At 42.4% G+C, this 17,123-nt stretch overlaps 1 protein-coding gene across 1 annotated transcript; it reads left to right on the top strand.

Moving 5' to 3' along the window:
* The first annotated feature begins 916 nt into the window (after nucleotides 1-916).
* Nucleotides 917-9,113, top strand: LOC133953187 (long-chain fatty acid transport protein 1-like). Its single transcript, XM_062386984.1, has 13 exons — nucleotides 917-1,086; nucleotides 1,176-1,314; nucleotides 1,940-2,195; nucleotides 2,308-2,484; nucleotides 3,210-3,279; nucleotides 3,835-3,926; nucleotides 4,609-4,718; nucleotides 4,813-5,022; nucleotides 5,974-6,097; nucleotides 6,191-6,328; nucleotides 7,066-7,230; nucleotides 7,341-7,487; nucleotides 7,571-9,113. Exons 1-13 carry the CDS (start codon nucleotides 917-919, stop codon nucleotides 7,726-7,728), a joined length of 1,956 nt encoding a protein of 651 aa, XP_062242968.1. The 3' UTR covers nucleotides 7,729-9,113.
* Nucleotides 9,114-17,123: the final 8,010 nt, after the last annotated feature.

Below are 17,123 nucleotides of genomic sequence, written 5' to 3'. Positions count from 1 at the left end.
GGCCTGCACTTTGCAAATAAGTTTGACAATTGTTAAAAAGAACCCATGCATATATGAGGAACCTAAAAGGAGCCAAGAATATATACAGTATATAAGTACCCTTAAAAGGAGCTTATATAAGAATATATGAGGAACCAAAAAAGGAAGCAAACATATACATGAAGAAGTGATGAATTACCATGAGGATGAAGATTTAACTCAATCCACAAACAGACACACACACACACACACACACACACACACACACATACACACACACACACACACACAAATTATGGCAATTGTGATGATATCTTTCCAAAATTCAGGGGACATAGTTTTTGATCCTCCTTACACACTGAAGCCAAACATTCTGATTAGTTTCTAGAGTTTGAGTGCAAGTTCATTTTCTTCTTTTGAGTTAGGGTTATTTCAACTTTTTTTGGGGGGAGGAATGTTGTTTACCATCTGCTTTTCCATATCCCAGCAATCCCACCTCAATTTCTGTAGTGTTACAACTCAGACTTTATCACATCTTGCCCCGGGGGTAATGAATCACTCTGCGGCTCTGACTACCACAGGAGTATTTTCTCACTGAGGCAGGACTTCATGAGTTGTAACCTGCGCTGCTCTCTGCTGCGTGCAGCCACTTATCAGGCATTTTCTCTCTAACAACGGCTCTGCGCGCATCAGGTAGCTCGTCTGAACTGCTGCACTGTGGCACAACCGAAAACTTCAGCTGACTTTTACTAAGGACCTGTGGAGGAACTTCAGTGTCAATTACTGCAGGTAAGTCAAGTGCTCTCTTAATTTTTTGATTGGTGAGGGATGACATTTCTGTACAGTTGAGCTTCCTCTCATCAAATCACTAGTTATGTGTTTTGTTTTGGTTGCTTTGCTGCATGGAGTCACTGTTTATATTTCCACAGATAACAATATGCAGCTGATTAGTGGGGCCATAGTGTGCCTCAGTGTTTTGGGGGCAGTAAAGTTGCTGTCTCTCCCCTTGTTCTGGGGACTCCCTGTGGGGCTGCTGCTCTGTATGTCCTCGAGGGGTTTCTGTCAGTTCATGCATGTGGCTCTACGCACCATCAAAAGAGACTTAATGTAAGTAGTTTGTGTGGATATGCTTGTACATGTGTGTTTTTCACCTCAGTCCTATTTGTAACTGTCAATCCTTCCTGTGAAATTGAAAGGTGTCTGGTTGTCATACTGCGAGTGAGGTTTTCCATGAAGAGTAATCTGCGCAGAAGAAGTACCATCCCTTCCCTGTTTGCCCAGATAGTGACACGCTACCCCGACAAACCAGCCTTGATCTACGAGGCCACAGGAGAGGTGAGGACATACCAATAATTTATTATAATAAACTTTATTTGAAAAGCACCTTTCAAAATTGGAGGCAAACAAGCAGAGACAATTAAAAGCAATTGAAGGCACAGATACGGAAATACAAATTATTACAGATGAGAAAAGAGTAAAAACAAGATAATATAAAACATTAAATGATTACATTAGTTGGTAAGATCAGAACTAGGAGAAAGCACAACAATAAAAGTGTGTCTTTAAGAGAGATTTAAAAGAGGATAAGTCTGAGTTTGTCAGACCGAGCTCCTCAGGGAGATTGTTTCAAAGACTGGAAACCTTGAAAATAAGGCCTGTTTATCTCTGGTCCTCAGCCGAGCCTGTGGGATGACGAGTAGGGCCCCAGGTAAAAGATCCGAAAAATAACCTTTGGTGCTTATCCAGAACGGGCCTTAAAAGGCAGCAGTAATTAATAAATCAATTCTAAAATTTACTGGAAGTTATGAGTCAATGAGGAGAAGCTGATTTGGGAGTAACATGCTCTCTTGTAGGAGATTTGGTGAGGAGTCTAGCTAGGGACAACAAAGACATGTTGGAAATGGAAATGAATCACAAACACCCTGCACAGACTGTATTGTCACTCTTCACTCTGTTCCAGGTCTGGAGTTTCAGGGAGCTGCAGGAGCGATGCCATGCTGTGGCCCACTGGGTGCTGGCACAAGGCTGGGCTGAGGGGGACGTGGTGGCCCTCTACATGGAGAGCCAGCCTCTAGTGGTGGCTCTGTGGCTGGGTCTCGCTGCGGTTGGCGTGGAGGCCGCACTCATCAACCACAACCTTCGACAGCGCTCCCTGCTGCACTGCGTCAGTGTGTCCGGTGCTCGGGCGTTGGTGTTTGGGACGGAGTTGACGGAAGGTGGGAACAGATCATAAATGAAGTCACGTTGCTGCTCTCAGCTCTCATGCAATAATGGGTGGCATCATGTTGCTTTCACATTCCTAACTATAAACTTCTGGTGATGCTGAAGCTGTGTCCGAGGTGAGCAGCTCTCTGCAGCCCAGCATGGTTTTGTTCAGCTGTGGTGAGCAGCGGCAGCAGCAGCAGGAGGAAGAGGAGGTGAAGCTTCGTGTCCAGAACCTTGACGCCCTGCTCGCCAGTTCGCCCAAACACCCGCCAAACTACAAGCTCAGGAAGGAATTTAACGGTGAGGGTCTGCAGAGTGTGTGGGTATGGTTGTGTTGCCATAATATAGACGTGTGTTACATATCAAATTTGATTGCAACACCTTCTTCTCAGATGCAAGTCTATGCCTGCAAGGGGAAAACTACTCACTGATAGATTTCAATCTATGGTCTTCTTATGAGACTTATGACTGCACACGACTGTGATCCACCCACACATATTGATTCCCATGAAAACTTCCAGTGTGATGCGAAAGATAATATTTCTGGGTACCGTCAAAGTACAGAGACAGCTTTGTCTGTGTCACGGCATTTGACTTTTAACGTTCGAATCAACAAAAACGTGGGACACACAAATTCTCACAGCACAACTTTCATCACATCTTAACTCATGTCACCCAACCTTAATCATCACAGACATAACATGCATACAAGGTGCACCTTGTTCCAGATCTATTAAGGAGCAGAAGACAATATGTATCCTGATTTCTCTCATTATATATATTTTTTAAATTTATAAACAACGTGCCATATATTTTCAACTTATCTCTTATTGATTTTCTTATCTGTATTGTTTCACCTGTGTGAGCACATGACATTCCAACATTGCTACGTGTCAAGTCTTTGCTTGTTGCTCTGTCATACAGAGTAAAGGCAAAGAGGCACAAAAGACAAAGCATGGAGGTGAAAATTCCTTGTGAAAAATCTGCTCGTGTAACAGCTATGTTTTATGGCTCTCTTCGTGCAGACAGACTGTTTTACATCTACACTTCTGGTACAACAGGAATGCCAAAGGCAGCTGTGGTGGTGCACAGTCGGTGAGTTTATTTGTGATCTTATCTCAGTAGAAGCATTTGGAGCAATGTTCATAGACAAAAGAGCCTAAAGAATTTGATCAACTCTTTTCCACTTACGTAAGAATTATCAATACACAGACGAGGACTAAAAAAACTAGAGCAGCGCCCACTCTGAACCTTCCTGTTGGGAATGGGCTCTTTGAAAGTCACTTCTTTCTGTTCTGGACATTGTGTGCAGAGCATTTTTTTTATAAACAATGGAGTGCAAAATGAAGTTAGAAAACTGTGTGTTCATCCTACCTGGTTTATCTGCAATACAGATTTATAGTCTTTGTTTTCCATAAATTCGACTGAACTTGCTGAAGAACTGTTCAAGTGTGTGGCTCGGGCAATTTACGACACACATGTCAAGTGTGAAGCCGATTAGAGGTACAGGTCATGGGACAGATTAAAATCATGAAGCCATATTTAATTGGTAACAACAAGTGTTTCAATTTGAATCAGGAGCCAGCGGTGTCTCCTGGTGAAATGACCTGAGGTGAACATCAATCAATGAATCAATGTGTTTCTTGGCAGGTACTTCCGCATCGCTGCCTTTGGTTTCCATTCCTTCGGCATGCGACATGATGACATCATATACAACTGCCTCCCCCTGTATCATTCTGCTGGTAGGCCTCAGTCGCTTTCATATTTTTCCTAAGTGACAGATTTACCTTGTGACAGGGGCGTTGTTAGGATCATGAGACATCGGGGGCTTAGCCCAGGGGCGAACATTGACTTTCCTCACTTAGAGATGGTTGCTATCTATGCCAACGCAATGTGGGTATGCTGCCCGTTCTATGGCCAGGGGAGAAACTGGAGCAATTCATCAAAATTTTCTAAAACATACATGACTGCTTTGGAAAAACGTTTGCTTTATAATCAGCGAATGTTATCGCGGGGCTATAATTAAAAAAAAAAAAAAATTGATGCGAAATTGATCCGGGGCTATTCATAAAACATCCGGGGCTAAAGCCCCGGACGCCCAGGGCTAACGACGCCCCTGCCTTGTGACCTTGCCAAAAAACACTACAAGCACCATGTTTTCTTCCTCGGTGTCAGTCATGTGAACAGACTTGGCTCCACTCTCTTTGGCTCACTGAAATAAAAGGCTGATAACATCCTCCTGACCCTGGGTTTAGTAGGCTTCTCCTAGCACATGGGACAGATGTGTGTTTCTGACCAGTTTACTGAAAGTATAGGCTCACATGTTAAGCTTTAGAAAACCTGAATTAGTTTCCTCTGTCTTGGTTTCTGAATTGATACTAGTTGTGTTTGTGTGTGAGTATGTGTTCATGTGAATGTTTACAGGAACCATCATGGGTGTAGGACAGTGTTTGCTCTTTGGTTTGACTGTTGTAATCAGGAGAAAGTTCTCGGCCTCTCACTTCTGGGATGACTGTGTTAAATACAACTGCACTGTGAGTACTCACCGGGACATAGGAAACATGCTCCTGTATCAATACTGACTGGTCAAATTATTGACGGCCATATTGATCTGTCTTGCATGTTTAGGTGACCCAGTATATCGGGGAGATCTGCCGTTACCTGTTGGCTCAGCCGGTCCGCCCATCTGAGGCGCATCATCGAGTCCGTGTTGCCTTTGGTAACGGCCTCCGTCAATCTGTGTGGGAAGAGTTTGTCCAGAGATTCAGAATCCGAAGAGTTGGGGAATTTTATGGTGCCACCGAATGCAACTGCAGCCTGATCAACATAGATGGAAAGGTGCGTCCGTGCTTTTTGCTATGAATTAAAGCGACACAATGCAAGATTCGCTCTTGACTATCCCCCTCTACCAATGGGGTATATTTTTCCGCTGTTGTAAATTGAAGTTGCAGTCCGAGCCTCCCTAGCACGCAGCTGCACACACACACGCATTTGTTGACAAGCTGACAGAGATGAAACTGGCAAGCTCAGAAGCAGGCTCTTCATAGCGTTTCTAACTCTAATCCTGTCCTGAAGTAAGTTTCACATTCAGGCTCACACATTTTTTTGGGCCGGGTAGTAAACGTTTGCACATTCACTGTGCACCTTAGAATAGAACAGTAGCATACAAGCTAACAAGCTGACGCAGCAAGTGAGTAGCCAACACAGTTTGTGATGTCAGAGCATGATGTGTCTCAAATAAAATCAAATTGTTTGGCTAGCTTGCTAAACCTCCATTCAAATGAGTTTACCTGCTTCTGATGATGCCAGTCATCAACTTACCTACACAGTCAAACGGGGAGCAGATCCTCACATGGCATAGCAAACAATCAAGAATTATGCCCAGGTCAGCATCTGTCCCGCATCATTAGGCCCCATTAGCCATTTCCAACACATCAAAAATCGTTCGATATTCACTCTTGCTCGGTTTCTTACTCTATCATTCCTTTCTTTCCTCTTCTTTGTTTCCTCCAACATTGTCCTGTTTCGGTGGCTTTGCCATAATGTCCACTCTGAGAATGGCAAGCTAGTTATCTCTAATGGCTGCTAGCCCTCGATCCGGTTATTGCTGTGTAACGTATGTTATAAAGCAGGCCCACAGTTAGAGAGTGCAGTTGTGGCAATGAGAGACTTCTCACTATTATAAGTTTGTTTACCATCAATACTATTTTGAAACTTTTTCTCTTAGTATATATTGAAAAGAGTTTTCACCTTCGTTCCATCTCAGTTCATGTGTTTTCACATGTCCAGGTGGGGTCGTGTGGCTTCAGCAGCCGCATCCTGCCCGACTTCTACCCCATCAGACTGGTCAGGATGCAGGAGGACGGGAAGCTGCACAGGGATTCACAAGGACTCTGTGTACCTTGTCCTCCTGGTGAGCTCCCCCACAGCCAGATATGAAAAAACTTGTTATGAATGTTGAATTTTGAATATGAAATGTTTTTCTCCCACATCTCCATCTCTGCAGGTGAGCCAGGGATGCTAGTGGGCCTCATCAACCCTGCTGATCCGCTCAGGAGATTCGATGGTTACGCTGATCAGGATTCCACCAATCAGAAAATAGCTCACAATGTTTTCAAGAGGGGAGACTCTGCTTATATCTCAGGCAGGTTTTATTCTGTCTCTTTGATATACAGTCACAAGAAGGATGATCACGCAGTCCAGACACACAGAATTCATTAGAATCTTTAAGTTGCCCTGAGGTGAAGGAGAGTCACTGATGACAATCTGGGAACCTTAATAGAAAACAGTGTTCCCTGCCTACAGTAGAATGGGATAGGCTCCAGCTCCCTGTGATGATTAATGGTCATGATAATACTATATTATCATTGAAAAGAACTTGCTCATCCCGTCAGACACACACAAAAAACGCAGACACTGTTGCACTCATGGTGATTCACACTGTTTGGTCTTTGCTCATGATGATTCTTTAATTAAGTTCAGAATTTCCACATTTACTCAGGATGACTTATCCTAGTTTTTCAGAAATAGATTCATGATTCATCAACACGACAGACTTCAACCTTCATTCTACTTATTCCACAATAGGGAGATGATGATGATGACGATGATAATGATGATGATGATGATGATGACGATGAAGATGATGATGATGATGATGATTATGAAGAAGATTATGATGATGATGATGATGATGATGATGATGATGATGATGATGATGATGATGATGATGTTTTTGTCTGTGCAGATCCGAATACAACTCTAGGTCCAGTGAATTTAAATGTGGATTCTTAAAAAGGGACTATTTCACCTGGGTGGAGGTTTATGTTCTACTGAGTGTCATTCTACCTCTAATTATTTCTGCCTCTGTCTGTCTTCCAGGTGACGTGCTGGTGATGGACGAATATGGCTACATGTATTTCAGAGACCGCAGTGGCGACACGTTTCGATGGCGAGGGGAGAATGTGTCCACCACAGAGGTGGAGGGAGTCCTCAGTGGCCTGCTGGGACACTCTGATGTTGCTGTCTATGGAGTTTCTGTACGAGGTAGAAGTGAGACAAAAAAAAACACGGGGAAAAAAAGATTGACAGCTTAACGTGGGTGTTGGATTGTGTTCACGTCTGCTTGTTACCTCCCCGGCTCCTTCCGTGTGCAGGTGTGGAGGGAAAGGCTGGCATGGCAGCGATCGCTCCCGCAGGAGGCCCGTTTGACATTGATGCATTCACGATGGCTGTAAGGAAAGCCCTGCCCTCCTACGCACGACCCCTGTTCCTTCGGCTCATGCCATCTGTTGACACAACAGGTGAGAAGCATGGCAAGGACGTGTGAAGACACACTTTAAAAAAAATAGTACTGTCAACTTACTTTATTACCTTTTGTCCTCAGGTACATTCAAAATTCAGAAGATGCGGCTACAGAGGGAGGGATACAGGCCACAGGAGACGAGTGAAGACATGTATTTTCTGAACAGTCGTGCCGGGAGTTATGAGCCTGTTACTGATGAACTGTACAGCGCCATCATGGAGGGAGAGGTGTGTCTATGAGGCAGGAGGATAGATTGATGGACTGTTGAAGAGGAAAGTATAGACTGTTTATTTTAAAGGGAAAGGAAGAAAGAAAACACACGGATATATTTCTCTACCAGTAATGACTACATCCTGATAAACCCTGATGACTCTAGAGACATGGATGAGTTACTGTTTTTTTGTTTTTAATATGGATTGGATTCCTGCATCAAAAAGGCGTGTGGTATGTGATATCAATGAAAGATCTCACAATTCTCCACGGACTAAAGTACTTCAAGCTGTTTATGAGGAAGCTGAATTACGTATAATATGTATTGAAATCATTTATAATGCAGCTTGAACACAATAAGAAGAAGGTTATGTGCTACATAAAAAAAAGAAAGCTAAAATCAATATTTCGAACATATGTTAAATTCAAGCACACTCATGGCACGGAATCTTATGTAACAGCAAACTTATCGAGGGGCCATTGCCCATATTTGGCTTACATCCTACATCCCACATCAGGCCCAGATACCATGTGACATGATGGCACTTCAGCGGTCTGCTCATGTTTGCTAGATCTGGGCCAAAAGTAAGCCATAGCAATACTGCATGTCAACCAAAGGTGGAATTAGAATTAGTTGTGTGCTATTTAGGCCATATTCACCATTTACCACATCGGCCACTTAAGGTTCACATCCAGATTACACCTTGACTAGAGCACTGTATGTTGCCAAAAAAGGCCTACATTTGTTTTGGGAATATTTTGACTGCATTTTCTATTTAACAAGTGAAATGGCTCACAGCCCTTTTGTTGGTGACATAAGAAAGCCAGAAGAGCAGCTTGTCTCCCTCAAGTGGCCCACAGCCGTATGCTGTCTGGTCTGTGGTTGCACAGCTGAGAATAGGAATCCTAACTCTGGACCGGAAAGTTGGTTGATTTAAAAACATCACAGAGGACAGCATTATATTACATTACATATCATTTAGCTGATGCTTTTATTCAAAGCTACTGCATTCAATCATGAGCGTACAAACCCAGAACAACAAGAATCATGTTAGTACAATTTTAATAATTAATTAACCAAGGTGTAGTCCTGAAGTCACTGGGGAGCTTGTTCCAGCATTAAGGAGCCAGGACAGCAAACAGTCATGATTGTGTTGGGTGGTTAGCTCAAGTGGACAGACTGTGTGAGACTTCTGTATTGTCCTTATTATGAAATAATATATAAATATGAATAAATAATAAATCCATATTGCATGGACTGTCAGTTCACAAATGTTCACAAGCACTGATGATAGAATGGTTGTTTGGACACATACATATATTAACCAAATATAATGCACTGACTGTATATACTATGTTCATGTAATTCCATATCCTGTAAAACACATTTAATAAAACATACTGAAGCCTGTAACAGTAATGTAATTTGACCAGAACACAGCATTTACCTTATTTTTACATCATGAGTGAATCTAAAACTCAGGTGTGTGACTTTCTAAATGTGAACCGTCTTTTCCTTCAGTCTTTTTAAGTATGTTCTCAGCTCCGCCTAGTTGTCAAAAGATGAATTACTTTGAAAAGCCGCCCCATCTGTGTGGGAACACAGGGAGGTCGAAGGCATCACTTCATCCAATGTGTTTGTAAGTTGGGTTCAGTCATTTTGCTTTAAGTGGCCACATTGCTGAAAGTGTACTATTTGATTATAAAGCAGGCCTTGCTGCTTCAGTACAACTTTAACCTACATTTGAGTGCAGGAGGCCGATTCGGTTTATGTTCCCCCTGCAGCGTATTCATTAGCCTGCTGACAGTATTTACAGAAACACCACCATCATCTTGTTTTATGTGTAGGCTACATTCCATGTGACATGAGATCTAAACGTGTACATATGATACGAGGATAGAAACAGTAATTACCAGCTCAGTTTCAACCTCGGTGCCTCTTTAAAAAACGCACTGTGAATTCTGCTTGGATAAACTAATCCTGCCTTAACACAAGGCGGCATCTGTTTAGGAAGGCAAATAAATGTTTACAGAGGATGAAAAAAATGTTTGACTGCCTCCTGGTTAAAATATCACTCGCTGTGGTCGCAGCCAGCATTTGAATTAGAATGTCATGAGGGGGCCCCTCGTACTTGGTAAAAGATAGGGTTCAAATCATGGACGAGCCTTTGCTGCCGAGGGCCACGCTGTCATTTGGTGTCTCGGTGCTGCTGTTTGGCTCGGCTCTGTGGCAGCGGGGCGACTCCAACCAGAAAAGAACAGCCTTCAAACACGCTCGCTGGCAATCATCTGCCCTGCATAAGTGTCCTTGTGGAAAACAGTGAAATGCCTGCCAGCTGCTCTGTGGCTTTCAGGAGTAAGGAGGAAGAATGAGTCAGCCTGTTCAAAGCCTTCTGCTTCAGTGGTTCCCTCGAGGCATCGTATTAAACATTTCACAGGTCACAAGATGAGTAATGGGGCTGTAAAGAATAAATACATATTCTTCTTTTATATTATACAAAAACACGTTCACTCATAATTCATTTTTATTGTGAAATGAAAACACTTGCATGACAATGTGATTAAACTGCATATGACACATGGGCAAATAAACCTGTGATGAATGTGTCTTATAGAAAAGTATCTTTGTTAGAAGAACATTTTGTGTTTTGCTTCACTTAAATAACTGTTTGAGCCGTGTACAACATTGACAAGAATAATTCATACATTTGCACCACATTTAAGTCAAGTGCAAGCAAAGTAAATGTACAGAGGAAAACAATTGTATTTAGTACAGAATGTGTCCCCCTCACCCAGAATCTGCTCGAATTTGCTCTAGCTCCCTCTGTGACCCGTAAAGGACAAGCGGTATAGATAAGGGATGGATGAATGGATGGAGGGAGGGATAGATGGAGGGAGGGATAGATGGATGGATAGATGGATTGATGGATATGACATAAATAAGAATTCAAGAACTTGCAGAGTTGTGAATATTAAACATCCATGTAAGATACAAAAACTGAGGAAATAGTTTAGAAGATTACACACCATCCAAACAGACAGCGCAGGTGACTCAGAACAGAGGAAAATACACTAAAGTAGACTGAAGAAAAAACACATTGGACGATCCAGCACCAGTTATATAGAGATAAATACACCACATTAAAGAGACAAGAACAGGTATTAATTTATTATTGATTAGTTTTCTTGAGCTCCGTGCTTTGTACTAAATTTTTTTTAGTAGAATTCAACTTTTCAGTGCCCTGAAACTGATTCAGAGTTTTACTGATACTTGAGTCCTCCCTCGCAGTCAGTTGCAGCCTCGGTAAAGGAGTGAACTCTTTGTCCTACATGACTCACAGCTGCATGTTGTTTACAAAAAGGTTCCAGGGTCGTCCAAGCAGAGCAGAGACAGGCTCTGTTCACGCTCCTCACACAGAGTCAACCAATCGGAGAGGTGCAGTCTTCTTCCTCTGCTGCAGGGAGAGGGAATAAGCAGCTCTTGGGGGGGGCTGGTGGTGGTCGGAGCCTTCAGATATGTTTGATTTGTGTTCGAGGTAAACAGTGAGAACACATGGGAGGAGCAGTGGGACCCTGTGCTGCATGTGCAGTTCAGACTCCATCTTAAACTTGAAGTTTAGCCAACATGCCTCCACCAGATGCAGCCATACATCTCCCTGCAGTGTCAGCCCGACGTTTATGCCGCTGTGATTTACGCTATAGCCTCACAACCTGAGGCCAAATTCTTTCCTGGGCCTTTGCTTGTCATTTCTCACCCATTTCCTCTCATGGTGGTGCAGCGACTCTTTCACTGAATGGCAGAGCTTGCAAGAATTCTGGCGTGATCAAGCTCTGGTTGAATTTAGTTGTAATATTTGTTAAATGAGAACTTTGTAATGAGGCCAGTTATATTTACTATTTTTCAAATGAACACCTCTAATACAGTGTTTGGAAATAGTTGTATCTTTATTATTAATCATGTTCAAGTCGCTCTGAATTGGGATGTGATAGTAAAAGAGTCTGCAAGTTGGCCTGTGTAGAGGAGAGTAGTATTTCATGTACTGAACTGATTGCCAAGTCTGAGTTGTGTTGAATGGATCCAGTTTCATTGGCTTGAACAGTCTGAGCTGTTCACATCCTGGGCACATGTAGAACAGATCAGCTTTGACAGGCGAGTCATCATTCATTTAATAACCTAATCATATGATAGAAAGTGAAATAGATAGACTAATATGTAGCTAAATATAAACGCTGAGCTTGTTTCTATTTGCAGGTTTCCTGTTTTAGCCTAAGAGTAAAGTATCTAACCGTTGGTCGATCTAATTAAATCTAAAAAGAGATGGACGGGACCTTCTCTTCTTCTTATGAAGGCACATTTAAATCTACTCAATCAACATCAGCCCCCTAAATATAAACTACAATTCTATAATCAAGATACATTAATCTACAGTTATCCGTCCAGTGACTAACAAACAGACAAACAAATGCCTATGAAAACAGAACCTCCTTGGCAGAGGTAACAGAGATCCACAGTCCTTTTTTCTGTGAAAACACATTGTCAGAAGGTGAACCAAGGCATCTGCAATCTGACTTGGTCCAATCACGTAGGTTTCTTCCAAATTGTGATCACTTCAGTGTCACCTTGTGTTTCCCAGCTTGGCGAGGGAGTGGATATTGTTACTTCAGGGGATACTCGGTTGATTTGGGAAACTAGAACTGCCGAAGCATCAACTTTGATTACACAATCAAAGTTGGGGGACATTTTGTTCCCAGAGAGAGGAGAGGGAATTTTGTCCTCCTGCAATGAAACAGTGTTCAGTGGGGATCTGTGTATAAGAAATACTATTTAGTAAAGAAGAAAACCCATAAGCTATCATTTATCCTAGACTTATCAAAAGTCTGCACTATTTGTTACAGCATACATATCAGAGCTGCTTGAGTACTGGCTCCTCACACACTGGCGGAGACGAGGTGAAACACAACACGCTGCCGTCGGTGTCTCTGCATGTGTTTGCATGTATGTGTGTGTGTTATTTCTCTCTCTTTCCAGGAAAGTGTGTTTGGCGCAGTAGAAGGCATCACTGCAGAGAGAGCTGCTCATTTTTTGCAGAGCACGATTCCCCTCTCTCGGCTGCTCGCCTCTGTCATCAGTCTGCTCAACTACAACAGCTGATCCACGTCGTGCCACTTAACATTAGTCACATCGGTTCAGAAAATGGATTTTATGGCTCGATTTGGAGTTGATGAGATTGGGTGAAGCACTGTGATTCCCCCTGTGCCCTCTCTACCGTTGCTCCTCACCTGTCAGGTCGGTGACAACTCACACAGCCCGCACTCTCCGTCAGCTGCAGATGTGAGAGGCAGCGTGACCTCAGGGGATGAAAAAGTCCTTCGTGTGCTCATTTAGCAAAAAGCCGTCACTTCCATCCATCTGTTAACTCGCCTCCTCTCCACATCACGCTGCCAGAGGGGTCGAGCAAATGAAGCTGGAACAAGCCAGAGGTCAGAGAGGCTTATTTAAGGTGGTGACAATGACAAGGTGAACGCTGAGAGAAACTCCAAAAAGAGAAATGAGGGTTTCATGATACATGAGTGTGATAGAAGGGGAAAGGAAATGGATCTAGGAAGCTAAGAAGAGAGAGACAGAGAGGTTTTATGTTTTTGACATGATTTCATCTCATTCTGATTTTACCCTAGATTTTTCAGGGCGAGAACACGTCCTTTGAAATCAGTCTGCAGTTCCATCATTTGTTTCATAGAAGCTGATGATGTGACAAAGACTTCACCATTCCCTTCAGCAAGTGGCCATGTCCATTTGTGATAGATTTACACTTACAGTTTTAATCTCCAGACGTCTGACACTGTGTTGCTCTTGGCTGAACGACATGTTTGCTCAGGACGTGGTGCGACTGGCTTTGAGGTATGTTTTCTCTCATTTGGTGGGTGTGCCAGATGTGTTGCCCAATCGACAGCAATGTCTACATTAACCTCGCTCTCTTAAAAAGGAGGTTCTGTAGATGCAGCAGCAGCAGCTTGGTGTTCGCATCAACTGAAGATGTAAGAAGCTTCTCCAGGTGGCAAAAGCAGAGACTGTAACATCAACCGTTATTCAGTAAGTTGTAGTATTGAAAACGTATTTAAACTCATGTCATCTAGCTCTGAGCTTTCTCCCACAGGAGAGCCAATAATGACTTTCTCAGCTGCCATTGTTGCACACTTGTGTAACATTGAACCACTGTTCAGCTTAAAAAAACATTTTGCTGTACTTTGTCTCAGCTGCAAAAGGCCCTGCTCTTCGCTCTTGAATAGTGATTTACATTATTTAATTGAGGTGTCTGTGGCTCAGGGGTGAGAGCGGGGCGTCCTCTAACCAGTAGGGGGGCAGTTTGAGTGTAAAACGACTTGTTAGGAAAAGGAAGAGGCGGAGAACAAGTAACAAAGAAGGTGAAGATAAAGCCATTACAGCCAATTAGAATAAGAGGCTCTTAAGAAGAAGTTGGGAGCAGAGAAGAGAAGTAATTAAAGAAGGGCCTAATGAAAGGGAAACACAGGAGAATGAGAGGGGAGCTCACCTACCACCTTAACTCCAAAGAACACAGGTACATTTCAGGTGAGCCGAGAGAAATATAGAGATGGTGTCAAATACTTTTGAGCATGTGAAAGGAGCCGTAATCATCTTTTATGATCAGCTGATAGTTTATCCCAGTGTTTATCTGACCTCATGTTACAGTTGAAGCTTTTGGCCTCGTCTGCTCGGTGTTTATCAAACTGAGATCTAAAGTTTTTCATGAACACTTTCAGTAACCTTATCCTCGTATAACCTCTCTTTCTCCGTCCTTGTTATTCATGCTCAATAGCAGAGAGACGCTGTTTACCAAACACCGACACCATCAGCTTTATTTGTGTGTGACCTTTCGTTGGGATATCAAAGTATTTGACAGATTCACAGAAAAAAACATTGTATACCCACATTCTAGGTTTTGATGATAGTGTTCCTGGATATGAACGTTGCCATTTTGCCCATTTGGAGCCAGAATCTGCGCTGTGGTGATCTGTGGAGGGAGCCAGAGAACTGTTGTCCATTACCCGACTACACTGATAGCGTGTCAGTCTCAAACTTGCTCAAAATGAGCATTTGAACAAACACCAGTGATTAGGACGCCCTAAAATCTCATTACATGGAGAAGTTTATCACCAATCTAATGAAAGCAAACTGGTGTTATCTAGTTTTTCTTTCTGTGATCATTCTGTGAATGAACAGAGCACATTAGTGACGCCATGGGAAACCTGGATCCTCCATATCGATGCCACAAGCTCAAATCTCCTGACACACTCCCCCATCGCACCCCGTCCCCGATCCACGATCCAAATTTTCCAATGTTTTGCGTATATTTTTTGGGATATGAATGTGTTGTGTTTTTTGTCACTTATGCAGGTATTTGAGGGGGGTTGGGGGTGTCGGACAGAACTTGTTCATTCTGGCTGTCAGATCTGCACCTCCATACAAATGGGGGATGACATGTGCAGACACATCACAGGTATGTTCTTCGACTAGAGATTCTATCTTACAGCCAGACTGTCTATCTACAATGTAGCTATTGTTTGAGTCTATTCAAACTATGGCACTAGTGTGTATGTTTGTGTGTGTGTGTGTGTGTGTGTGTTGGGGTATGTTTGCGGTTGTGTGTGCGTGTGCCGGCATTGCCTCACAGCATTCCCAGTGTACACAGTGCCCTGGTGTGGTTTGACACTGCATCACACCAGACACGGTGGGCAAACATACTACGAGCTGCTACATAACATCATAGCTCAGGTATATAACCTCTGTTTCCAGTCGTGAGCTGTATTGTTTTCCTCACCACTGACCTGATGTGGCTTATCTGCTGCCAGATGGCGCTGTGGTGTGAAGATTGACCAGAATCCAGAACATGTTTTTGTCCTCTTGAACATGATATCTCAAGTCGGCCTTTGAGGATTTCTTCCAATTTTAAGAAGTTCTCACTCTGACTAAAAGATTAACTGATTAGATGTCAGAAGTCAAAGGTCACAGTGACCTTATATGAGTCTGAGTTTTTTAATTTAGACTTAAACTGCACCGGATGAAGGAGACATACAGCCGCAGTGCGATTTTTCTAGTTCTTTAATGTTTAACCATATAACACTCATCCATCATTCATCAAACAGAACATTTGTAATTTTCATGATCCATATAGTCACATAGTCTTTCATCTTTCAGGATCTTATTCTGTCTCTCTTTGCTCTTCAGATGTGGATTCTGATGGAAGAAGTGATGTCCTACCTCAAGGAGCAAGTATTTCTCAGGATTGATGTGCATCACAGCAGGAGGTGGCAGGTCTGGATCAGAGTAGGTGAAACATAAAAACACAAATAGATAAGAGTGACTTACATGTTTATCTTAACCTTTGGTAGTATATATGTATCTGTGCATGGCTGCCAGTTGCTGCCTGAGGTTTACAAGACAGCAAAAATAAACAAAGAGCAATGCTGCAACAGAGCTGATCTCTGAGGGAGAAGCTGTCGCTTGATTGTTCTAATGTGTAGAAACAGATCTGTTCAGGCAAGCAAAAGGCAAGTGTGCTGCATGACCAAAAAAGACCCAAGGTCATAGTACATACTCTGCAGGAATTGGCCACGCCCATCTTTGATAGAGACGTGTGATGACATCATAGATCTCGGATCAATGAGCGTACGAAGTAACAAAATATAATATAAAGTGAAACCATTTCTCTTACACACTTTTCATATGTTTTTTAAGATACAAAACACATAAATGATCTATGGACCATTAGTACCAACGCTGGAGATCATGACCACCTAAAGGGCCCTGAGAAGAAAATAAAGGTCTCAAACTGTTTAAATTAATAAAAGTTATGGTGAATAATGTTCTATTTAACAACTTTTCTTCAAAATCCTTACATGTGTCAGATTTTTTCAGCACTTTACATCTTTAAAATCCTTCAACTAAAATCTTAAAGGTATTCTTAGGTTGAACTGCTTGTGTTCCTGTGAAGATACTGAACTAAAAAGCTATGATTCATTCTGTTCTTAGGAGGTGGATACAGATTTATTTTTTGCAGTGACAGCAGAGGAATGATCATTGATAAATAAAGAAAATGCCCTCAGGTGACAGGAGAAATGTTATTACAGTTTCTTCATCTCACACCATTTTTAGTCTGACAGCTATACAATTTGATACAATTAAGTACAGGAAGGAATGTTAAGTGTAGCCTGAGGTTTAAAAAATGGCAGAGAGCATAATGTTCCCTTTAAACAATTAATAACACTTTTAAGGGTAATGTATATGAAAAGATTGCACTGATATCCAATCAAATATTCTATTAAGGGTTAGAGTTTTATAAACTTTAACAATGTTTCTCAGGTTTTTACACAGAGGTGCATTCCAATGTAAAAAACTGGCAGCTCA

Source organism: Platichthys flesus, chromosome 5 (assembly GCF_949316205.1).
Source record: "Platichthys flesus chromosome 5, fPlaFle2.1, whole genome shotgun sequence".
Lineage (NCBI taxonomy): Eukaryota > Metazoa > Chordata > Actinopteri > Pleuronectiformes > Pleuronectidae > Platichthys > Platichthys flesus.
This window is presented reverse-complemented; position numbering and strand designations above follow the sequence as displayed.

Excerpts from the sequence above, each read along its gene's own strand:
- LOC133953187 (XM_062386984.1), top strand. The coding sequence starts at position 917 with ATGCAGCTGATTAGTGGGGCCATAGTGTGCCTCAGTGTTTTGGGGGCA. Across the intron at positions 1,087-1,175 it reads ACCATCAAAAGAGACTTAAT|GTGTCTGGTTGTCATACTGC; the intron begins GTAAGTAGTTTG and ends TGAAATTGAAAG. Across the intron at positions 7,488-7,570 it reads GCCATCTGTTGACACAACAG|GTACATTCAAAATTCAGAAG; the intron begins GTGAGAAGCATG and ends TTTTGTCCTCAG.